At 38.5% G+C, this 25752-nt stretch overlaps 1 protein-coding gene across 2 annotated transcripts in view; it reads right to left on the reverse strand.

The window, feature by feature from the left end:
- Positions 1 to 25752, reverse strand: part of AMPH (amphiphysin) — a 102767-nt gene that overhangs the window by 16069 nt on the left and 60946 nt on the right. The window contains exons 5-17 of one of the 2 annotated variants that reach the window (XM_048951351.1): positions 23382 to 23477; positions 21969 to 22076; positions 21512 to 21597; positions 19692 to 19767; positions 18724 to 18806; positions 15809 to 15947; positions 14235 to 14363; positions 11359 to 11466; positions 8179 to 8202; positions 6647 to 6670; positions 4012 to 4044; positions 2590 to 2640; positions 227 to 343 (exon numbers count right to left, since the gene is read on the reverse strand). In XM_048951351.1, coding sequence (XP_048807308.1) covers positions 227 to 343; positions 2590 to 2640; positions 4012 to 4044; positions 6647 to 6670; positions 8179 to 8202; positions 11359 to 11466; positions 14235 to 14363; positions 15809 to 15947; positions 18724 to 18806; positions 19692 to 19767; positions 21512 to 21597; positions 21969 to 22076; positions 23382 to 23477 — 1074 coding nt within the window. The remainder of the gene's footprint in view (positions 1 to 226; positions 344 to 2589; positions 2641 to 4011; positions 4045 to 6646; positions 6671 to 8178; positions 8203 to 11358; positions 11467 to 14234; positions 14364 to 15808; positions 15948 to 18723; positions 18807 to 19691; positions 19768 to 21511; positions 21598 to 21968; positions 22077 to 23381; positions 23478 to 25752) is intronic. The other variant, XM_048951352.1, reaches the window with a different exon arrangement.

Here is a 25752-nt window from a genome sequence, read left to right on the forward strand (position 1 = left end):
ATTCAGGTGAACTTCCAGCTAAAATGCCAGTCTTAAAAGCAATGACATTTTAAGACCAAAAGGAGCAAATGTTGCTGGAGAGGCATGCTGTGACACAGCTGGATGCTGACAAAACCAGCCATAATGAGGGACGGAGAGGATGGCTGAAATACAGCAGGCACATTCACTGTGATGAGAGATGGCTCAGATGAGGCTGGGAGATGGACATGGAGGACAGATCACTCACCGCAGCCTGCTCTGTTGGCTCATCTGGCTCAGCAGGGATGGCCTCCTTTTCCACAACAGCAGCAGTAGGGGTTTCCTCGACCCTGAGTTCCCCAGGTGGAGCTTCTTCAGCCTCAGTCTTTTGTTTTATTGATTTTTAAGTAAACAGTGGAAAATTTGTTGAGGAGCACATGATGGTGGGGAGGGGAAAAGGGAATGGGAGCTCTGCCTGGCATTACAGTGCTGCTTCACTCCTAGCAGACTCAGAGCCAATGGCTTTGCCAGGAAGAGGACAGCCTTACATTACTAATGATCATCTACAGAGCATCTTCATTCTCAGTGTCCTGCACAGAAACTGAGTCAGTCTTACATCCCTCCCTTGCAAGGAAAGAGAGTGCTAGCTTCCTGAGTTACTGAAAGCAGCAGCAGAAATGGGGGAGAAGTAATCAGTTTGCTCAGAAATGCTCTAGAAAGTGAGGGCAAAGTGAGGAGTGTCCCAAATTATGATTTCAAATATGATTTTTTAAAATTATCCCCTATCCCCCTAATTCCACTAGTTCTCAGACAAAAAGATCCCTTCTCTGTTGAAAGTAAGAAACATTTTGCAGACTGTTTTCACATAGGCAAGTAGCAACTGCATGAATTCTGACAATGAAAATCATAGAATTATAGAATGGCTTGAATTGGAAGGGACCTTAAAGACCATCCAGTTCCAATCCCCCTGCTATGGGCCACCCATTAGATCAGGATGTTCAGGACCCAGAGGCATTCAGAGCTTCTTTGGGCAGCCTGTTCCAGTACCTCACCACCTTCTGAGTAAAAAAAAAGTCATCCCTAGTTTCTTTTTAATGCTTATTTCATCCTGAGATCTCAATCACCTACAAAAAATCACCTACATTTATCAGCCATGCTTCTGGAATTCCCACCCTCTAACATTCTGGCCTATGCTTATTCTTTAGGAACTGTATCTAGTAAACATCATCAGTCCCACAAGATGTTTGGTCCTGTAGCAAAATAGCTCCCAGCAGAAGTACTACTTCTGCTAGGGACAAAACCTTGCAAACACATGCACAAATAAAGGAGAGAGCTGCAAGCTGTGCTCAGCATATTCCATTTATAAAGATGGCTGACTCAACCAGATAAAATAACCCCAGTAGATTAATTTGCCATGAACAAATTGCTCAGCATAATATGAACCTCAAAAGCTATCCAGCTGCTTTGCAGTTGATAAGATGCAGCTGGTTAGATGGTCTTCTGTAATAAAGAGACATCTTCCATGAAATTCTTAAAAATACTAAAATCTTCTCCCTGATATTTTTCAGAAAACAACAACAAAACAAAACCAAACAGAAAAACCCACCACCAAAACAAAACATAACCTTTCAATTCTTTCCTCATATATTTCTTTAGCAGGCTTATTTTTAATGAGGCATATAGAAGTCTGCCTAAGCACCACCTTCAGGATTTGGCAAAGAATAAAGAAACATTCATTATTTATTATACCACACTGTGCAGAAGTCTGTCTTGTGTGATAATACCAGTTCCATGGAATTTCACAAAGAAAAAACATGATTGTAATGAGAAACAAAAGACAGATTTATCCCAGGTAAGATGGCTAACGAGTTTCCTGGGGCTTAATACTGGAAGAAACTTTGAGGCTTAAAATCAGAGGTAATATGTTACAATGCAGATTGCACTGATGTGCTTTGAGTCACTTGTGGACAAGCAGTCTTTAGACTACTTGCCACATTTGAACTACAAATAAAAATACTCAAAATGCTCTCACAGTATTCAGTAGCCAAAGTCACATTAAAAAATAGTATCACTCTTCTGCTCTCAGTAATGGCAGCGTTCACCCAGCAACGCTGCCACTCCATATCCTTAACTCAGGCTAACCCAGGACAGCAAGAGGAACTAAGAAACCACCAAAGTATGATCACTTTCAACAATATTCCCACCCCTTAAAAGATGGTACCTACTAAAATGTGGAAGATAGATAAAGCTGCAGTAATATTAGAGGTATGCATACCGACATTACACGTGAGCACTTCCTTGCTGTACACTGGACCACAGTACTCATTCTTGCTGCTTCTTAAGTGCAATAAATAAGTAAACTGACTGTTCCTTCAAAAATTGAAAGTATCTAGGGCATCCTGTTTTTCCTTTTTGCAGTGCTATCCTTGTGAAAGACTTTCAGAAAGTAAAGGTTTACAGCTCAATGGTATACCCACCTATTCTTTCAGGTCAAGATGTAATGAATTAGAGGATGGAAAACACCCATGTTTTTGTACGAAGGAGCAAATACTTTTCTACAAAGAATAAAACAGTACCCCTTTTTTTTTTTTTTACACAACATTTAGAAAGGAAGCAAAATCCACCACTTACCAGAGTCTCTGTCACATTCTCATTTGACTGCGCTGTAAATGCTGCGGTATCCTACATATGGAAAATAAAAACAACGAAGCAACAGTATTTGACATGGGATGTATCTAGTAAAGACTTAAAAGTAAAGTTTTTTATGGCTTACTCAGGCATAACCATCAGTAACTGAGCTTAGATGGAAAAATGATAATCTAAATAGGTATGAATATCAATATTAAAGACCTTCCTCTTTCAAACATGTTCCACGATTCTAAAATGTTTTAAGTTATTCAAATCAGCGAAGAATCCTTCGCTGAATACAAGCAAATTGCAAGGACTTTGACTCAGGCACACTGCAGTTCTAAATACCGAATGCCAGAGTTTTATTTTGCCAGACTGCACGTGCATGGGGAGTGCACCAGCTCTAAGTTACTTACACATCCTCTGGATTCTGGGCTTTTATTTGAATAGTGCATACACTGCTAAGTAGAGATGTGAAGCTTTATATGCATTCATAAGGCACAGAAGCTGAGAACAGATTTTCCAATGTCTTATTCAGAAACAGTTCATTTGGAAAATGCTTTTGTTTGTTCCTACTGTGAGGGTGGGAAGGATCAGATTTTTGTTTCACCCCCAGGTGAACACTTTCCCTTAAAGAAAGTGGTGGCAGCTTTATATTTTAGCCCTTCCTTCTGAATACTTTACTAATGTAAAAGGCCTGTAGCAAAATCAATAATCACTGAAAGACTCGTTTTCAGCCTTGCAGACACCCAGCTTTTTTTGTGTGCAAACCTAAAAAATGGTGTGCAGAGCATGCTGTGGGTAAGCCAGTCTCTGAAAGGCTGCTGGAATTTAAGAAGGCCCCAGATTATCTACATTATCACTTGGGCTGGGGACCCTGGAATTTGAGAGCATAAACGTGTACTGCACTGCTGCAGTGCCTTGTGCAGATTCTCAGCATTATCACAGCACTAAATAAACAGCTCAGATTTAATTCCCAGACTAAAACGTCCTCTAAATGAAAACAAAATTGCAGAAACAAATAAAACTCATTTCACAAATACATGAATACATAGAGTCACTGAACAGGTGTGAAAGCTATGAGGAAGCCATGCTTTACAGGATTTTGAGATTGTTAGAAAAATCCCAAAAAGAGTAACAAAAATACTAACCCAGTTCTTTCACTCAGAAAATAAGAAGACAGTCCTGCTAAGTTAGTGGGAGTTTTCCATTAAATTCAGTTAGGCCAAGAGGGCCAAGAATATTAGCAACCTTCTAGTAACATCCAGGAAGACTTTTTGAGGGCAGACAAGTTCAGGATTTGTGTCAGCATGACATTATTGTGCAGCTGGTCTGCAGAACAGAGTTCTCAAAACTGTGCAGCCAATCTTAACCTCTTCCCAACAAAAAAGAAAAAAAACCTCTCAAAACTTGCTTGTTTCTTACCTGTGCAAATCCATTAAATGCCGTGCTGGATGCCTAAGTAGAAGTGAAGATCAGAACAAGTTATCGTTTGTTTACTAAACAAGAACATGGATAAAACATTTCTATTTGCAAAATAAAAACAGGCCAGACATAAAACAAAATAAATAAATAACAAAAGGAAGGGCAAGGCAGAAAGATACTTGATGACAGTGCTATTCGATAACAGATTTCACAGGCTTAAAGAGAACACCAAAACGAATAAAAAAGCGGAGCGGCTTAAGTATTTTTATGAAAAGAAAAAAGACTGGAGATGCATTTAAAATTATACATATGAAGTACAAAAGCTGTGAGACACCGTGTGCCTTCACAGTGTGAAGCTTCATTCACCTTTTTGAGATGCATTTTTGTCAGCCTGCTTCATTACATGGCTGAAGGGCACCATACTACACAGTTGCGTGACAATTTTTTGAACAAGAATTGCAAGGGCTTAGGAGGGGTAGCAGGAAACACACAGATGGATTGGTTTTAGACGACAAGGTTATGCATGACCTAAGGAACTCTTTGTCTAGACTAGGCTACACACTGGGGTAGGTACCTCTTCTTTATCAGCCTCAATTTCTTGGTACAACAATCCATATCTCCGGTTAGCAATTTCATCTTCAGATAAATCTGAGTTGTTGGTCTCATTGTCTTTAGGACTAGTTGAACTCTCGGTGCTAGCATTTCGGGAATTTCCCATTTGAAACAGAGCCAAGGGTCTAACTACCTCATTGCTAAATCCAGCATTGCCAACACTTGCCTGCTCCCCAGGCAAACCTTGTTTTACTGGTTCCTCCTGAATTTTATTGCTTGTGCTTACACTTACTTCTCCCCAGATGTTATCAGTCCCTCCCAGGTCCTGTGTAGACCACTTATCACTAATGCCTAACCAAGCATTTTCCATGTTACCTTCCTCTGAGTCTTGCTGCTTGGGGAAAAAGGGCCAATTGTCCAGTCCATTGGCTTGGCCATCTGACATATTAGAAAACCCCCAGGAATCGTTAGTAACTGTTGGATCCCAGTTTGCCAGCCAGGGGTCTGTTTCCAAGGTTTCAGGAACACCACTGCTATGAGGATGCTCTTCAGTGGCTGCTGCTGCTGCCCTACCTGTCATTTGGTCTTCTCTATTATCTAGGCAAGGATTACCACAGATTGTGCTAGCAGCATGAGGTGCTTCGGGCATCAATTCTTGTGGGCACTCTTTGTCAGCAGCAGCTTGACTTTCATTGGTAGCACTACCATTTGGAAGGATGCTGATGCTACTGTCTTCAGCTTCTTTACCAGACTCTTCTGCAGTGAATAATTCAGCATCACGAAGAATGTTCCCAGTATTTGTATGGTTCTTTTCTGTGTGGTCAGTGACCATCACATTTATACCCTCTGTGGATGTATTCTGCCCAGTAACATTGTCAGCTTGGTTTAGGCCATCCTCAAATATTGTTCCATGCTCCTGATTCCAGATACCAAAGACTCTCTCAGGTTCATTGCCAGTGCTTTCTGTAGTTTTACTGCTGTCCACTACTACTTTGTTCCCATCTTCCAACCCTGTGCTCAGTAATGGTTTTTCTGAATTTGTCTCCTCAATGACATCTACTCCTTTGAATTCTTTTTCCCTAGGGATTTCTAGGTTATCAACACTAGCTCTTCCAGCTTCCCCACTGCTAACTTCCAACTCTACCTCAGTGCTGACTACTGAAGTTTCACACTCTGCCTTAGCTAAGCACTTAGGAAGCTCTGCCTCACTATTTCCTTCCATTTCACCACCTCGCTCTTCCATTTCCTCTGTACCTTCTACCTCCGTGTAGTTAACAGCTCCATTCTCTACCTTTTCACTTGGCTTGACACCTGCCCACAGAGATTCTTCTTCCTCACGCTTTTCCTCTTCCTTTTGCACATCACATGGGAGGGGTTTATCCAACAAGCTATCGCTTCCCAGGACGGGTGTCTCAAAACCAGTTATGCTCTCTAAACGCTGACTGGTTGCCACATCTTCCCATGGGACATTCTTAGCATCCAACAGGTGCTCCAGCGAAGTCCTCTGGTTTTCATTTTCTGAAGCAGACCCTGGTGCAGCATCCTCCTGCTGACCTGCAGCAGGCCAAACACTAGCAGGTAGAGTACCCATGGATTCGCTTGAGGTTTGCTCTGCCCCAGGGAAAAGCAAAGAACCACCTGTAGTAATTTTCTGGCTGACACTGGGTGTGCTAACATCTAGGCCCCAGTTGAGTGAACCTAGATCAGTTTGGGATCTGTTAACATCTTCTGATGACCCACTGTTTGGGATTTCCTCCATGACCAGGTTACACAGGGAAAGACTTTTTGAAGAATCAGGCTTTAAGCAGACAGAAAAGCAAAGAAAAAACACAAGATGAAAAAGATAAAGGCGGACTTGATGAGAAAACACAAGATTTATATTTTACTAGAGCAATTTTAATCTAAAGAATGAAAGTGACTAAATTAAGCAGTTTAAGGAAAAGCTATGTGGCTTGCAACATTTGGAGGCAGTAGATTGCAATCTAGAAGAGCAGCACTGATAGAATAAAAAACTATATATTAAATCACATTGATTAAAGCATGCATATAGAGCAGTTGCAATGTTGGGTGGAAGTTTGCTTACCGGCTGCACCAATTCGCTTGTTGTCTGTATAGAAAAAAAAACATTTAAAACACAGAAAACAAGAATACATTTTTTGTTGCTGTTGTTACTCAAGCAGCAGTTCATTAATTATCTGTTCTCTAACTATCAGCAGTTACCAAACTGGCGTAGGAAAGCAGCAAAGGGTTCTTTCCTGCCCCTCCAGTGAAAGTAAAGACAGACTCCTGAATTTAAGCCTTCTAGCCACCAGACTACATTAGAAAAGAAGTTCTACAGATACACTGAAGATTTATCACACTTTGCCTTCCTGTGACTCACTGACTTTTTTATCACAGGTACCCTCAATAGAAAGGAGGAATCATTCCATTAGACAGTGAAGAAAGGAGGCAACACCAGTGGTGTCAGTGGACAGCCTCGATACTCCATCGCTGTGCCATGAAGAAGCATTTATAGCCTCACACACACTATGGAATCAAACCAGACAGCCAGCTATCTACACCACCACTCTGAAGAAATACAGATACTGCAAGGAAGATCAACTATTCTGCATTCAAAATTATGAGAAAAACTACAAGGTTGAAGCCTTAGCTTCAAATATTTAGCTGTGAAGCTTTATAGTTCCTTTTTTGGTTTTAACTAGAGGAAATAGGAAAATAATTATAATGTAGAATATATATATAATATTAACTATAAGTAGTCAAGTAAACTATAAGTAAACTATATGTAAGCTATAAGTAAACCTGTGAAAGGATGAAATTGACAGAGATATGTAATATTAATTTAAAGTTATACATTTGAAACACTTCTGGGTTATTTTAGCTGGTCTAGATTTTGGCAACCTTGAAATTTTGGTTAGACTGCATACATGACTCCTTTCTTCAGACTTCTTTTAAACCATCCCAATAGAAAGAGATGAGCACTTAATATGCATCACATCTGCTGTATGTTCACAAGATAGTGCTGCAAATCTGAATGCATGAGAAGCATCCACAGATTTCTGTGCTACACAAGTTTGCAAAAAGTCAAAAAAGGGTCCTTAAGGCTTTCTGTCAAGTCAACCCAACTATTTTCATGACACAAAGGCAAAAGAAAGCTCACAAAAATTATCTGTTTTCTTCCTGCAGATTATTGTATTTGATTAGGCACCAGGAGGTGGAAGTATTTCTGCAGTTTCCTAAAGCAGCAGCAACTCCAGTCCACTGTATGCAAACTATGAAAAGAACAAGTCAAATTCTCTCTTCACTCCCAAACCGTGAAAAAACAGTTTTCCATTGGGTTAAAATCCTAGTGGTTAAAGGAACTACGTCTTCAGATAATTAAGAGAGGTAGCTAGCATACATTCCTACACCCTAAAAACTATATAAGAATTTTGTTAGTCTAGATTTCAAACATGATTTAGGTTTTGCAGACCAAGCAACAGCGATTCTTTTTTTCTGCTTGTTTTAATAGATCCCAGGTGGCTTCATATACTTTAAAGTACTCGTTACAGTCTGTAAACTCTTTATCAGATGCACAAAAATATCCCAGTTCACAATGATAAATGTCAGTCTTACCGTCCACAGGTCCCATGGCAATGTCTGAAAAAAGGAAAAGAAAAAAGATGCTTAGAAAAATGCTGCTCATATATATTCTGTGTTTGGTATGCTACATAAATAACATGAGAGAAGAACATATAAATACACTTATCTATAATATATATATTTTATATTTGAGTGCACGTTTGCAGAATATGATTTCCGGTTAAGTAGGATGAGCAGTATGTGGTGGATTGTGGTATTCTCCACTTCAAAGCAGTAGTTGTTTTCCAGTGGAAAAAACCTCATTCCACTGGGTATTTGAATAATAAATACATTCTGAACTGGTGGTTCTGTATGATGCTCAACAGGTGCAGGAGTGCCCGCAAGGTATAAGCTTTAAGAAAACTTCATAGGTCAGCATTTTTAGGCAGTAAAGAAAAGATTCTGCTATCCACTGAGAACAACTTATTCAAGTTCTTATATTCAAACACAAGGAAGGAAAACTGCATGCTTTTCGGGGAGAGAAAACAAGAGTGTTGATCAATGTTTTCATTTTCTTGTCCAGTCTGTTAAATATTCAGTATTAATGACTTTTCAACAGAAGAGCTGAGATGAAAGCAGAAAATAGGCATCATGTCTGCTTTTGAATGGTCTGAGATACTTTGAAACACATCTATTACATTCACATCTAAGTTAAAGTCCATGAAAGATAAAAACTAGTGATATTCATGAAATAAAATGTGAAATTGTTCCTGAAACACTTCCATGTGTTAAATGTCACATCTAACACTCATTAAGAGAAAGGATTGCTGCATATACCTTGTTTTCTTAACTGTTTTTTTTTAAATGACTACAGGTTGGCTCTCTGAACAACCTCTGCTTTCACTTTCACAAATAAAGGACAGTAATAAATCATTACTCAGATTTACAACAAATTAACATCAACATCCATTTCTCATTCAGTGTAAGTCCAGGTGTGTGCTTCCTCTGTGTTGGTGTAATTCATAAGTGTACCTGCTTACTCTGGCATAACTTTGTGAGATGAACATTCAAACTTCAAGGCGAAAGAGTAGCTCTTTTCTGATAGCCTTAACTGTTGCAAACCCCAGACATCCTACTGACTCTCAGGGAAGGAGACTGCTCATTTTCATTTCTTCATTTTTCTTTCAGTGCTCACAAGACCAGAGGGAGGGAATATACTGAAGGGAAGGTGAAACAGACCATAGCTAGCAAAAGGAGGTGAGTGTCAGCCACGTTTAGAAAGGACACTTCTGAGGCATTCATAGAACCAGAAAGCAGTGAGGAAGGGCAGGCTAAGGCTCTCTCACTGTGATCTGATCACAGTAGCAGAGTAGTGGAGGGAAGCAGTTAAATGATCAATAGGGAAGTCAAGCCTGCCCTCCAAAGGCATCATGGCACAGACAACTCCTGCCTTCAGTTCACTGCTTCAGCACAGTTTTCTGAAGGGAAAATAACCACAACTGAAGTAAAACCAGCACACATATAGAAAGAACACTTCAGGCTGACTTTATCTCCCTGCACAGGGGTCTCCAAACAGTGCAGTCACAGACGTCAATCTGCCTGTGATCCCACTGCAGTGATGCTGTCACATCCAGTGGGGCTGAAACTAGACGGTAGGGCTATCCTCTCCTTGTTAAGGATGTGGTGCTCTGACTCATCCATGCACGCTTGTGGTTGTTAACCACTTTTTCTCATGTGTGTTTGTTGAGATGAAAGGTGAAAGAAAAGATGGAAGGCGCTCAGTGAATGCCTCCTGTGTACCCAGATGAAATCTTGTAATGTACTTTTCCACATTTAATTACATTCGGTATTTCAAGGCACAGATGAACTTAAAGCAATTTTTTTTTTTCATTATAACAATAAACTGCAATCTATATAGTATGATGTCAAGACAAACTGCCACAACAGTTAATTTTCTGGGAGGTTTAATTATTCCACTGCTCTCATCAGGTTTACTCAAGACAAGCTGAAATGGCAGAGTTAGCAAAGGCAAAGCTAGAATTTTCTGTCACTGCTGAGTACCAAGAGATCATTTCCTTTCTTTTCTTGTTTCCAGAAAGCAATAAAAATAACAAGATGCACAAAGCCTCTATTATAACTAAATACAGCAAAGAACAATGAGAAACTTCCATTGATGTTTGGAGTGCTGACAGAGCACTGTTTTTCTAACAGTGCATAACCCATTGGAGATCAGTACAGATCTCATTATATAACTAGGACTGTATACCAAATAAGAAATTAATTAACCGAGATCAAGGGCTTCCTCAGCCTTAAAGCTCCTTGTCTGCTCACTCCTTTCCTAGTGCTGCATTACTGAACAGCTTATTAGTCTTCTCATGTCTTGCAGTACAAGCTGGGTTGGTGATAGCCACAGGGATAATAGGTTTTGCTAACAGTGTGTTAATATTGCTTCCTTGTGTATGTACAATGCAGAGCTCCAGCTCTGCTGGCCAGGGAAACTACCGTAATATCAGCCCTAAGGATAGTGATTGTGAGTTCTAGATCTTAAAATAGCAGATGCCAGGTGCTTTAGGGCAAATCAAAGCAACTTTCATATGTGCTTCTTCTTTTTCTTTTTTTCTTTTTTTTCTTTTTTTGTATTGCAGAGAGAAACTACCATGGCAAATATTGTAGAACACATAATTCTCTAACACAGCATCCTTCAAGGGAACACGCTATTTCATTCTTTCACTTTCCATGAGATTAGGTCTGAAATAGATTTATGGAAGCAAAACACTCAGATCATATCCCTTGCTTGGTAAAACTTGGTAAAGAAACTCCATCACAGCAAGAAATTGCATGTTGATTCCATAAGACTTAGGTTCCCTGACATCTCTTTCCAGACATGAAATGTCAAAGCTGGGTCAGACAAAAATCTCAGGAAAAAAGGCATCAGAGGATTATAATATTAGCATGAATAGTTGTTCTAAGGATGGAGTAACGGCCAAAGACAAGGCTGATGTCCCAGCAACCATTCTCACTGGCAGGCATCTTATTTTATCACCTACCTCCTTTCAGTACATTATCAAGTACAGGGTTAGTGAAGGACAAGATGGCTGACAAGAGCTCCTCAGGAAGGTCAAGTGGTTCAGACACCATAGGCATACTGCTCTTTAGTACACAATGCAAACCTTTGCTAATAAACACAGGGCTCTGCATTTTTATGCTGTGCCTGTCTCAAAAGCAAAGAGATACCTGAGACATGGGTGAATGAGTTACTCCCGTCGATACAACCTCTGGTTTGAAAGGGTCGAAGTCCAGATCTAGCAAAGATTCCTCCTTCTTAGTTTCAGGAATTTCATTCTGTTAGAAGAGAAAAATAACCGTTGGAAAAAAAAAAAACCCTCTCAAAAGTGGTCCCAGGAAATACAATATTGAAAGGTCCAAGAAAAACAAAAAACAAAAAGCAAGCAAACAAACAAAAGAACAAACAAATTTTCAAGCAAGGATGGGAGGAAGCTCTGAAGACTTTCCTGAACTTTTAACCTTATTTTTTATGAGCTTCATTTTTATGATGCCTTTGTTTTCTGCATAGAGGACCCTTGCCTTTTCAGGCTAAACAAATTTTAGCCCTCCTGAAAAAGTGCCAAGTGTTCACTGTTTGACTGTGAAGGCCATTTTAAGTGCTCTGAGTCAGACACCAAAATTAAAAAGCTGCATAAATTGTATCTAGTGTCCTTACATTTTAATACGTGAATGTCTTCACAATTATAAATACTACTCATAAGTCAATACAGGAGGACTTAAATGCATTTGAATTAAATTTCAGTTCTGAACACAAATAAGAATTCAAATTTATTGGTGCAATTAGCACTAAACTGTAAGAAACATCTTATATAACTAAATAAATCTTAGTAACTTCATCTGCTCTTACAAAACTCGATTACACAACAGAACCTTTTTTTGTTTACAATTAATGAATTAACCAAGGCCTCTGAGGTCAGTGTAAATACCTATATTGGTTCAATGGACTACAGGTCTTTCCCTCTGCAAATTAACATAAGCAAATAATTACCACGCATCAATGCAAAATATTACTTTTAATCAGGGTGAAACTATAGCTGAGATGTAATTATCACTAATGATAAATATTCTGGGCACACATCTTAGTAATAAGGCTAATTCTGCCCACTGTTGTTCAGTGTTTATTAAACAGTGAGAGAAGCTTGCCTTCGATGTATAGAATATGCAGGCCGTAATGAGTTAGAGTGCAATTATGGAAAGTGTTCAGATTGGAAATGGTATCAGTGGGTATAATTTGTACACATACATCCGTATGTAATCTCACAAGAGAAAGGTAAACAGAGTCAGATCAAAAGGGCACACAGTCCAAACTCCTGCCCCTGACTATGGCTGAAGCGTGAAGCACTGGAAGGCTGCAAGAATAGATCAGTCTGTAAGAACAGCAGTGCCAAGAAATTCTCCTGTGTCTTTCATCCGATGTGTTCAGATTTCATCACAGCCTTCCTTGAGGCATTAGAATCACAGAACTCTTTTAGCTGGAGGGGACCTTAAAGATCACCCAGTCCAACTCCCCTGCAATGAGCAGAGACATCTACAACTACATTATGTTGCTTAGAGCCCCATCCAGCCTGACCTTGGATGTATCCAAGGACAAGGCATCCACCACATGTCTGGGCAACCTGTTCCAGTGCCTCACCACCCTTACCATTAAAACCTTTCTCCTCATATTCAATCTAAATCTCCCCCCTTTTAGTTTGAAACCATTTCCCCTTGTCCTGTCACAACAGACCCTGATGCAGAATCTGCCCCCTTCTTTCTTCTAGCCACCGTTCAGATACTGAAAGGCTGCCCTCATGTCTCCCCAGAGCTCTTCTGCAGAATAAACAGCTCCAACTCACTCAGTCTGTCCTCACAGGGAGGTGTTCCATCCCCTGGGTCATTTTCATGGCCCCAGTGATGTTGAGGCTTATGTTGCCAACACTGGAACTCCTGACACAATGATGAAACCAGACTACAGCCCCTTCCACAAGGGCCCAGCAGTGGCTGTGTATGTGCTTCCCAGTATGGCAGCTGCCATTAATTCGTTAATTGTGTGGGAATTTATTTATAAATAACTCTCTGTTCTTCCAAATATGTACCTGTGGAATAGATGGCAGTGCCTTTTTGTCCTCTCCAAATCACATGCTCAAATTCTCTGAAATTTTTCTTTCATTGCTATGCCTACATTTTTGTGTGTTATCAAAAGAATTAGTACAAAAACAATAATTCCTGTGAAAATAAAGATTTGTAAACATTCAGTGTAAGTTCTAGATCTGCATATTTCTTCACGGTCTATCAGACATAGGCTAAGATTTCTAGTTGTAATTACCATAATATAAATGGTCCATTATTAAACAACCAACAGTTACCATATCTGCATGAAGGCTGAACAACTAAATGCAAATTATACATATTTATTTTACACAACTCTGGGTCTTGTTTGTTCTATGCAATCATTTTAAATTTCCTAGTTTAAAAATAATAAAATAAAAGTAATTCTGATCACTTTTTAGTTGCATAACTAATGTTCCTATTAATCAAAACAAATGATGTATGTAGTTGGCCTTTTACACCTGCAAAGGGTTGATTTAAAGAGCAAAGCTCTTTAATATGCTCTTTAATATCCCCAAATATGTTTAAAAATTTTTATGGAAGAAACAGAAACAGCCAAGAACAACATGTTTGGGATTTACAAAAAAAGGCATCTTAGCTTAACTTTCCCTTTGTGATGAAACCTGAATTTAGTTAAACATCAACTGTAGCTGCAATTCATAACATTTTTAGTCAAATATCTCACCAGGCAATCTCATTTCTCATTTGAAAAATCTTTTTTTTTTGTTTTTTCCCATACACTAGCAATTCTATGCCTTTAGAATGGTTATTCAAGACTTCAAAGATAAAATACCATGTTTGTGAACCTTTGAAGACAGTACAAAGAGTCATTGCGTCCCTGCCTTCTACCACAACTCTTTGCCTCCCCCTCTGTTGAGGTCAGCCGTACACCCTTAGTATTGGAGAACTTCAGGTGATTGCAAGGTTGGACCCACACACCATGCTCTGAAGCTTACCTGTGATGGAGTTGTCACGTTGATTTCTGGGACAAAGTTGTCATCAAAGAGGTTAATGATGTTCTCCTGTTGCAACTCCTTTGTGGGTGTGAGCTTAGGCAGTGGTGGAACTGGGGGACCTTTCCTCAGCTAGGCAGACAACAAAAATATCACAGACTGGTTCAGAGATAAATGAGAGATTTAAGACAAGTCTTAAAGTCTTAAGACAGCTTGAGTTAGATTTTTGTCTCTGCTACTTCCCCTCAAATGTAGTAAAAAACACATGGAATCAAAGGAACTTTTTGGCTGCTCATCATCAAGTGCCTTGAAGGAAACACTGCATGAAAAGCAAACCAACTCTATTTTTCAAACTCAACTTTTAAGAATTCACACAAAAGCATTTATTAGATGGAATTTTTCTGCTCTGACGGGAATACAATGCTGTGCACTTTGTTTCCTATGCAGCACACTGTTGGATGAGCAATACTGCACAGAACCAGGTCTTTTCAGCTTTTTTGCTTCTTAAAATCATTTCAGAATATCTTTGGGATTTTCTCCCTGCCTGCCTGTTGCTATCTTTCAAAGCCTACTTAATGCTAAGAATATACCACTCCTGTGAACTGCTGCACCTCAAAGTGCTTAGGTCACTAATTCCCTCTGCTCCCTCTGTGTAACTCTGACAAATGTATTGCATGGATTAATACTGATCACTGGATATTTTTAAAATGATATTAAAAAAAAAAAAGAAAATCTAAAAAAATTCCTCAGATGATGCAACATCAGTAAGACCAAATCTGAGTTTTATTCAATAAATGTTTGGTTGTGGTGTGCAAGACCACATGTGCTCACATGTTTTCCAAATGCACAGAAATCAACACAGAAGCTACACCCAATTTTGAAAACATCAGCAACATCAAGTCTCATCTTCTATGTTTTCACAGGATATCACATACAGTTCTCATGGTACAGAGGATGCCCTTCATCAATTTCACTGATACTGAGAGGAACAGAAATGACTCCTGCATCATCAAACTTCTCAATTTAGTATTGGTAACAACTAATAAGCCTCTAATTATCAGTAATTATATCACAGCAGTATTTAAGCTAGCTCTGTTATTTACTGTTTCAGAGGGAAATCCATGTTGGCAGACTAGTAGTACTCCCTGGCTAGGTGTTTTTTTTCCCCTGTAGTAAGTATGAATTTGAACAAGACTGATATGGTATGTATGGGGTATGTATTGAAATGTATTGAAATTCATGGGAGTTTGGAAATGGATTTTTCAAGTTATCGTTTCTGTGTCTTTAGAGACTATGCAAGTTTTTGAAATGTGTTTTGCTTAGGCACAACAAATGCCTCCAGTTCACCTGCTACCTTAAATTTTCCTCATTCTCCTTTATTTAAAAAAAACAAAACCTTTTCTACCCATGCTTGAGACACAGAGATGAACACCCACCCAATGACCCATATAGAGCACAGTGGAGCCAGTGGTCTCCCCACTGTATCTCAGTCCATGCCTAGACTGAAAACACCACTGTATACATTATCTCAGCTTACTTCACAACAGGCCAGTCTCCTTTGCTGAGTTTCCACTTACCTGTGTGGGTGACTTAGGCCGGGCTGGTGCTGGAGATGCTGGTGCCAGCATGTGATTGGGACTAGCAGTAGGGCTAGGAAGGGGAGAGACCTCCTCTGGTGGTGATGGTGTTTTTGCAATGCGGAGTGGACCTGAATCACTGGGCAAGAATCAAAGTAATGGTCAGGACATACACATCATGCTAATTTATTACCTTGACAATTTGAATAGTTGAAAGCCAGCAACCACAAAAGGCAATATAGAGTGGAGATGAACCAAATCATTATATAATCACTAAATCTAAAACTGCCATTATATATAATCAAAATTCAGTGATCTGAATATAGTTTCAAACGACGTTTTAATTTTTGAGTGACCTTTATTTTTGGAACATCTGCTGCATCTGTTTACCTGATCGTTGTAACTTGATGGAAACTCGATTCCTGCATTTTTCTTTCTTTTTTCTTTTTCTAAATTTGAAATGATGTTTTTTGTATAAGTTTGTAACCATCATAAAATGGGAGCTGGAACTACTGCCTTCATTTCACACAGTTCTCAAAATAAAAGGCTTTAAAGATAAAAAATCCCAGAAGATGATACGCCAATGAATAATGCAAATAACATTAAAAGCTCAGCAACTTCAGGAAGGTTTCAATAAACCAAAACACAAACAAGATTATGATATAGCTGTAACTATTTAGATGGGCAACTCACCACAACTATAAACAAGCAGTAGTCAAGAGACTTCAGCAGAGCTCTGCTGATACTAAGAAAAGATCTGATGAAGTCCTGTCCTGTAAAAGGATTTGTTCTTTCTGTGAAAGGACCTGGTGCAAACACTGGGACATACTCAGCTACTTAGAAATGCTGAAAGCTTACAACTCAGGGAGGCTATAATCTACAGCATTCAACAGTCACAGTACTTGGTAAGAGAAGAGCGAGTCCTACACATATTTAGCAAGAACAGAAGCACTACATGATGGAGGGAACCACACCATAAACATGTTCCTAACACAGGTGCAAGAAAAAATAATTCCTTGGAAAGTTCACACTCACCACCTCTTTCTGTGGAAATATTAAAGAAGAAAAAATAAGCAGTTATTAAGAAATTTCTTTCCTAGGTACAATATTTGTCTTCAAGGTAGAATATTCAGTAGCATATAAATTTTTAAGCTGGTACTCTATTTTTATATGGTACTCTAAAGGGAAGATAATGTACTTGTCTAGTATCTATTTCTCACATATTTAAAAAGGAAAACTTTCATCTCAAAAAGGCTCATTCCTGAGTAATGTTGTAAGCACTGTAAAAATAATAAAACTCAAAATTTGTCTTGAATTTCACGTAAGGCTCTGTGAACAGTATACCAAAAATACCACACTGTGTATGAGCTGTTAATCTTACAGAAGTCTGAAGCAAAAAAAGCAAACGCAACAAACCACCACTTAGAGCTGATGGCCTATAACTACAACTTTCTCACTTGGGATGCAGCAGAGCTCAAATAGAAGAGTAACACAGTAAGTAAAAATATTTTTAAAAAGCATTTTTAAATAAGGACATCAGAAAGCATTAATCTACACCTAATCATTTGCAGCTAGAATCCTATTATTTTTCTCTCACTGATGGGAAGAAAAATTCAGTAATAACAAGAATGTGTGCATGCTGGGCACAGCCTAAGAGACACGTGGCCAAATACTTGTTTATTACTAAAACTACTTTAAGCTTTCCAATACTATATTATTTATTATCCCATAACAGTAGTTTATGAATGCTGTATGGGAAATGTAGCCATCCTACAGGGACTGAAAATGGTGCTAAATGAGTTGTCAGCTCAGGGAGTGTGTGTGATCACAGATTAACACTGAACTAATCCAATACGAAAATTTTGGACACATTCTTAATATCATAGTTCTAAATTTTGCAGTAGTTTGGAAGCTCAAATATTTTTTGTCCTTTTAAAATGAGATCAAAAGAAATATGGAAATGTCAGCCATATGTTTGAGGCAGATGTTGTGCTCTTGGACAGTCTTAATTGTTGCTAATGTGAGCCTGGCTTGAGGGCAAATTCACAGTAGCCATAACATTGTTCTGACTGCTTCTGGATGAGCTAGGGTTGGCTTGAAATTTGGGACTTATGCATTCGCTCTAATTATCACTATGTTTTGACAAGCACCACTTTTATAATTACAATCTTTTCTGCCCATCATTATTGCAGTACTGAGATCAAATTCTGGCAGAAAGGCTTTGTTCTTCTCAAGTTAAAAAATCAGAAATAGTGCACTGGCTTCCAATGACCTTAAGAAAACACTGATTTTAAGCTTTCTTGGCTTTGTTTTTATTTTAAGGCAAGATTGCTCTTGGAAGTCATTAAAAATATGGCATTTTGTGACATTCATTTTACTTTGGCTTTTCAGCTTTTATGATATACTCAGATCATATTTCCTGACTTTTCCCCATGAGCAGAGGAGATAGAGCATTACATGGAAAGGTCAAGATTCTCACCTAACCACATGCCTTTAGGTCCTAAAAACACATCTAATTTTTCAAGGCCTTAAAAATATTCTGACAGTTAAACTCAGAATATTACTCAGAATAAACTCACTGAAGACTAAACACTGAAGAGTAAATGAGCTACATACTAAGCTGGTGCAAACTGGTATTCTGTGCTACAATGAAATTGGGTAAATTGCAACAGCAGGAAGTATTGCCCTTTTTCTTTTTTAGAATGGAAAATAAGTAGGCAATGAAGAAAGTTCTGCAGCTTCACTTATGTTGGAAGCAGCAACAACCAAGGGTACTTTCATCTACCCTCTTGAAAGAAGAAACCCAGTAACTGGGTTGTATGGCAAACACTATATATTATGTAGGTGCTTACTTCAGTGCTGAAATCCACAAATCTTACTGCAATGCAATTCACTAAAATAAGAAACAAAGTCACCTTGGTGCCCCTTGAATGGTGAAGGCCTTGTCTGCATGCTGATCTCCCAGCTTCGTCATCACTTCATACAGTTTGTGACATAGCTGACAAAATAAAACACTTGTCAGAGTTTAGGTGAAGCACTATGGCTGTGATTAAAAACATAGCTGATAAATCTGGTCTGGTTACTGCTCTGATTTCCTTAAAATTGTAAATAGTTCCTTCCAAAAAATAAGCAGTGCTATATGTAACAAAAGTGGAAACCTTTAGAAATGCATAGAAGTGTTTTAAGATAATGGTTTTTCAAAAAAGCTGATGTTCAGAGAACAAGTCTATAAATGTGACTTAGTGCTGTCAGCTTTCTGATAGAGAAACGTGTAGCAGAGATGATTCCTGCTCTCCCCTCAAAAGTCTGATCTCAACTCGCGTGGGACTTTGGTCAAACAATTTTTCCATGCTACTTGGCTTCCTAACTAAGTTAATTGGTTACTATAGGTAATACACTACCAATTAGTAAGGTATTTAATGCATTCAAAAGATCCTCATTGAAATTGCTGTATTTGCCTGATAGTGACAGATATAATGTTGCCTTTCTGACGAGGTATGTAATGGTCCTGAAGGGTATAATTGACACATTTCTCATGCACTGATGAAAGCAATGAGATGCTTAGCAATTGGGCGTGGAAAAATGCTGTAGGCAAAGTGTGCTAGGAAGAATGGAGAAGATATTAAAATAAAATTGTATCTTAATGTTGCAGTAATAGCATTATCGTTGCTACTATATTATGGACCACTTTCTAGGATTGCATGGGTTCTTAAGGAGAGCACAAAAAAGGCAAGTAGGAACCAATACGAAGATTATAGTACAAATCTGGATCTAGGGCAACTGTTGATCTGTGCTGCTGCTGGTTTTTTATTGCTGTGTTACGTTTGTTTGCTGTTATGCATAGCACATACTCCATTATACATGAGACATTCATTTTACTTACTAAAGCTATTTCCTTGTGAAACTTGGCTTCAAGGCTGGATACATTTTTGAAGGTGTTCACATAAAAGCCAACTCGCCTATGGAGGATGGCACAGGGAAAGGAGAAAGAGAATAAAGAATGGGGATAGCAGAGACACAAAAGAAAGTGAATGATTTTTTTCCAGACCACAGGCAGAATCCTTGACTACTATTGTCAGCAAAGCATAACACTGGGTTGAACATCAAAACTTCCAGCTTATTTGTTCCTTACTATTTCTGTTGGTGTTTCACACTGCACAGAGCAATCAAGTTGCAAGTAGCCCACAGCAGGGGACTTCAGTTTGTTCAAGTGCATCTAGGTGATGCTGGGTGTGTTGTGGGACAGCTATAGGGTACACTGCCCAGGGGTAAATGTCTCATGCTCAGTCCACCCTAATGAAACAAATCCTGAAATATACGCAAATGAAAGAAATTCATTTCTAATAAAGACATTTTTCCACATGCATTCAAAAATCTGCCTTCTCAGGGTGAGTGTTTGTATGTCCCCCATACATTTTAAAAGTAAGGGATGCTGTCTTAGGTTATGGATTATTCTTTCTCCTATTTAAAACTTATAAGCACAATTTCCCCAAGCTTTTACTAGTCCAAATTGTCTTTGGCATAAGAATAAGCTTGCAGTATGTCAACACAATGAATCTTTTTCTTCCTGAGTTACTGTGATATCTAAAAATAGGACCATGAAAGCATTTGCTACCTAAAGCACAGTTTCTAAACTATGCATATTACTCAAATTAAATTTTATCTTTCTCTGAGACAAGTTAGTGAGCAACATATATTGAAATAAGAGGGCCCTTACTAAATAAATAATAATAATAATTACTAAATAATATGCAGTTTTATTGTTCACAAGCCCATAAAACAAGTATCTCAAAGTGCAAGGAAGTTTTTCAGCCTGAACTAGGCAGAAACACAGTAGGAGAACTCTCTAGTCATCTCAAATTGAACAGGAATTAATTTAGAAGGCAGAGAAATAAAAGTATACTTCAGCAATTCACCAGATACTTTCATTCCAGACTGCCATTTGTTAAAGAAAGCAGTGCACTAATGAGATGCTTATTTCCATACTGCCTTTGTCCTCCTGCTCATTTTGTGTGCAATTTCTGTATAAATGCAGTCCATAGGTACACATCCCAAACGAATGATCAATCCCATCCAGTGCCTTTACATCAAGAACATATTCAGTGTAAAACTATGAAGTGAGCATTCTGAAGTAGTTATAATTAAATATTATTTTCCCTTTCTTACATTGCTTTGGTAGCATTTTATAGGAGACTGAAAACAACAGTTGCCATTCAATCTTTACACCTTTGTAAATGTCTTTGCTTTGACACATTTTACAGAGAAAATGACCTATAAAAAGACCAATTGCAAGTCTTCTGGAACAGTGTGTGACTGCTCTATATGGTTGCTCTTAACAGTGGGTATATTTGATCCTTTGTCAACTAGTGGCTCTTTTTTTTGTTGTTTCTTGAAAGGATCAGGTATCTAGCATCACAGTTTCTGAGAAGGGTGATGGAAGCAGTGGGTTTTGAGCCGTGATGCCATTTTGTGCTCTCTGCCACAGTTCTTTAGTTTAAGTACTGAGATATACTGAAAGAAATAAGCATAAATACATTTACAATAAATACAATAATTTTCAATCATTATAAGGCATTTCCCCTGTAACGATTTCAAAAGATGACAGATAGGATTTCAAAGACTTTCTAGCAGCCTGTTAAAATCCCCTCATTCCCTTTCTTAGTCTCCCTTTAGGCCTCAAAGGCAATATCTGCCCAGGCTTACCGTGACCACAGAGATGGCAATTCTTCTTGCAAATCAGTGTTAAACTCTTCAAACACTTTCTGTGCTTTTTGAAACTCTTCTTCTGCCTAAAACAAACAACAAAAAAACCTGGAAAAACTGTTTCTGTCAGAAGGTGGGATATTTTATTTTTATTTTTTCATTTTTTTGTGACTCAATTTGAATTTTTATTGACAAAGTATGTGACTTAGTCATAAACCACAAAGGCCAGCACAGGGCTTGCTGTCTCCTAAATCGCATCAAAAGATAAAGCTAGAGCTCAAACAGGACTCACTCCTAAAATCAGCTGTATTCCCTCCCCATCCACCAAAATACTTAAAATGCTTCTGTCCTTCAGGGTAACCTCTAATTCTGAAAGAGGAAAAAGAAGAGAAGCTTTGTGAAAAGTCTCTGCACAGAACTGGAGCTCTCAAAGTCATCAGCCAGCATCCTTTCCTACCTTGGTAATCCTGCCTTCGTCTTTTCTTTTGGAGCTCTGCAGGGCTTCTAGATGATGCCTTGCACTGTCGTAGTCCACCAGCTTTCTGCTTCGTTTTGCAATACGTGTCTGTACAGAGGTAAGAATGAAAGTCAGTGCAACTCACTTCTTTAAGTTATTTTACCTATGCAGTCATTTAACATGTTTGTACTCTCCTTCATCTGCCATTCAATACCAGCTTACTATAATGCCACTGAAGAACACTGGCATGCAAAAAGAGAGAAACTAACAATCTTATTTTAAATAAGAAATATGTATACAGATGGTTTGAAAGGCTGTTCTGTGGGTGTGGTGAGGTAACAGTGTTATGCAAGATTTATCTCATTCTCCAGAATAAGTGGACCTGTTAAACTCATGGTAACACTGTCCTCTTACCTTACATATAGTGTGCAAATTTAATGAATAGTTAACATAGTGTTTTTAGAGTAGGAAAAATGCTTAAAATGTAGTTCTCAATACAGTTGCTCTGATACAGAAGTTAGATACAATACAGCAGGAACTCTTAACATATAATAGGAATTTTAATTTAACTGCTGTAATTCTCTTGCAACTAAGCAAATGTCCTCAGTTCTAAGCTGACTTTACAAAGTTCCATATTACAAGTGAATTCTGCAGGCTGAGAAGACATAAGCACAGTTTGATGTAGCAGCAAGTGTGAAACTGAGTATCAGTAATATAGGGATCTTTTTTTTCCTGATGTAAATGGCAAAGGAGATGGCCGCAGGATAACTGATTGATTCTAAATCCCCACAAAGAACGTCCAGTTTTGTCCATACAGTGACATGAAATGCTTCTCCCTCACACTTTTAATGAGCCTTTATCCTCATTTAACAACCATCTCCTTGAACTGCATGCTGGGAATGATTGGTTTGAAGCTGGAATCCGCATTAACAGAGCCTCCTCACATGTACCACAAAATCTTACTGCAACTAATCACAAGACAGGAACCATAATGTAGTTAAGAGAAAGATATTTAGATACCCACAGGTGTATCCAGTCAATAACAAAAGGCCTGCTTTTCATCTTATAATTTGTCTGGCATTTTAACAACTGAAGAACGTGATTTGTCCCTGTGAAAGTCAGTGAGAATTGTCTCATAGCAAATGAAAATGGAGCAGGGAAAAAACATTCTAAATTTTTGTTTGTATAAAGCCTAATTTACATACAAGTACTACAGCATGAAAATTATCTTGGAAAATCAGTGCAGCCTGATGCCAAAGGTCAGCTAACATAACAAGACTGTGTTCACTGCAGAAACAAATGACCCTCCCCGTGTTTTGTGTGTGTGTAAAATCTAATTCTATGTTTATTTGATGACATTACAGTGACTGGTGGTATTTACAAATTCTCCTTTGTAGGTAAGCATTACTGTACTTTGATATCAGGGAATTGTCCTAGATATGTATCCAAAGTCAACAACGACCCATCCACAAGTTTTTGATGGAAGTCCTCCCAAAGTTCATCACATTTCTGTAAAGAAAGAGAAAAAAAAACGCACTTAATAGTTTAACTCACTTCAAAACCAGGGGAAATACACACATAAATGGTAAATATTAATAGTTCTGAAGTTTTAAAGTGTTCTTTCTATGACAATTCTTCAGAATGCAGCTATAAATTAAATAAAAAATCGCACCTTCGTATTGCAAGCTTTAATTAATAACAAAAAAGAAGTGTTAGTTCAAAAATTAGGATTTTTTCTCCCCCCCTTTTTTTTTTTCAGATAGTAAATGTTTTCTGAAAATAAGAGTATCACGTATTCAAGGTCTTCCTCAGGATTTCAGATTCCTGAGGATTACCACTGCTGAATCTGAAGTGGCCGCAGCATTGACTGTGCTGACTGATGATAAACTTTCCTTACAGAGAAAGGAAGGACAATCACAAAGTAAATAAAAGAAAAACAAAAAAAAGTGAGATTCTGATCAACAAGTTTTTGTAAGCTTAGTTTGGGGTTTGAAATTTGGGTTGTCCTGTATGGAGCAGGGAGGTGGACTCAGTGATCCTTGGGGGTCCCTTTCAACTTAGGATACTCTATGATTTTTAAAATAAAACTTGTGGAGATTCACCCTAAGAAAGGTCCATTCTTCTACTCCATAACTTTTGTGCCATTAAGGTGCATCTGATGAAATCTCTGGTTTACAGGCTAAACTCTACCTCCCACTGCTAGAAAACTGGGATTACAGATCTGAAACTTACCAATAAGCAGAACAAACAAATAAATCCCAGAAGCTATAGCAATTTTTCCCAGCCCTCTTTGCAGCTTCTGGGCAGCTCCCCTTGGTAGCTTTCAGTTTTTTAAGAACATGTTAATGCAGCTGATGTGACAAGGAGCCCAGGGACAGTTGGGTGCAATTCCTTGCCAAAAGCAAAATCCTATTACATAGTTACAAAGGTTTCCAGGTCCTGGATTCTCAGTTAAGCAAGTCATTAGCATGTGTTAAACATCTTGTTCCCCTTCTCTCTTCGCACATTTAAAAATGACTGAATTTCCCTTTGATGGCAGGGAGGCTAAAGGGGGCTATTAGCCTCAAGTCAAGTCCAAAAACTATTCCCTGGTGTTTACTTTATTGTGAGCCACTACAGGGCACATTGCAAATGCTGTGTGATGTCAGCATTCTGTTCATTCATTTTCTACCCTAATAGGGTCTCTAAGGGATTATCACAATCTATTAATCATACTTATAAAATACCTCATTTATTTAAGGCAACATTCATGGTGGTCTACAGAGCAGCACAGCATTAGATTGCAGAAAGCAAAAGCAAGTCCTGTGCTTTTGCATCTTGTTGATATGCATGTTAGACATATTAGGATCATGGAGGTTTTCTGAAAGCTAATGGGACCAAAAACATTGCTCAAGAGCCCTTTAGGCCATCATCTTTCCTGCCAGGCAGTACTAGGTCACTTTGATGGACCCCTCTTTGAATAATCATTTATATCTCAGACTGCACAAATAATCCATTCTTATTCCAGGTTGAGAGATGCATAAATTTACACTTGTGACCATACTGGGAGAAAACCAGAAGCAAAACAGTGAAGAGCTACAGCAAGATGCAGCAGCAAATCACCCAGCCATTTAACCTAAGAGGACGTAAATGGCGTGGTATCTCTTCTTACACGTTGGGACTTTGAGTGCTTTTAAAATCAAAAATATGTCATGCCTTCAGCAGCAGGGAAAGGTAGAAGAAGGCAGCCACAGAGAAGAAAGCAAACGTTCAGCTGATTTGGGAAGACTGCCTTATCTTCCAGTTTCTTGTTTATCATATTATCCAGCAGGCCTTGCACTCCTGAACATCACCTGATTTAAAGTTACGTTGGTAATGTTTAGCACTTTCTTGTCACCACCAGCACTTCTGCTGACAGAATTCCCTCAGAATTAAGGATTTTTACTTAAGCAATCGAGTGTACCTCAAGTTAGACTCTCCCATGTCTTCTAGAAAAGAAGTATTTCTCTAATCACTGGAGGAAGCTAGACAAGGCTATATAGAGTGGCACAAACTGGTCCATCAGATGCTCTGAGGACCAATTCTGGTCATAGTAATGCTGATCTCAGAAGGAGCTTATGCCAACTACTTTGTAAAACTGGCAATGCAAATAGGGCTCCTAGTCAGCAGGAGGTACACTTCACAAGACCAATAATTTCTATGCTTAGAAAATTTGATTTCTCACACAATATAGAAGTAAGGGAAATTTCAGATGTATTCTTCTCCTTGATAGCTCAGACGATTCAATTTGCAGTCGAAATACTAC

The sequence above is a fragment of the Lagopus muta genome, chromosome 7 (assembly GCF_023343835.1).
Source record: "Lagopus muta isolate bLagMut1 chromosome 7, bLagMut1 primary, whole genome shotgun sequence".
Lineage (NCBI taxonomy): Eukaryota > Metazoa > Chordata > Aves > Galliformes > Phasianidae > Lagopus > Lagopus muta.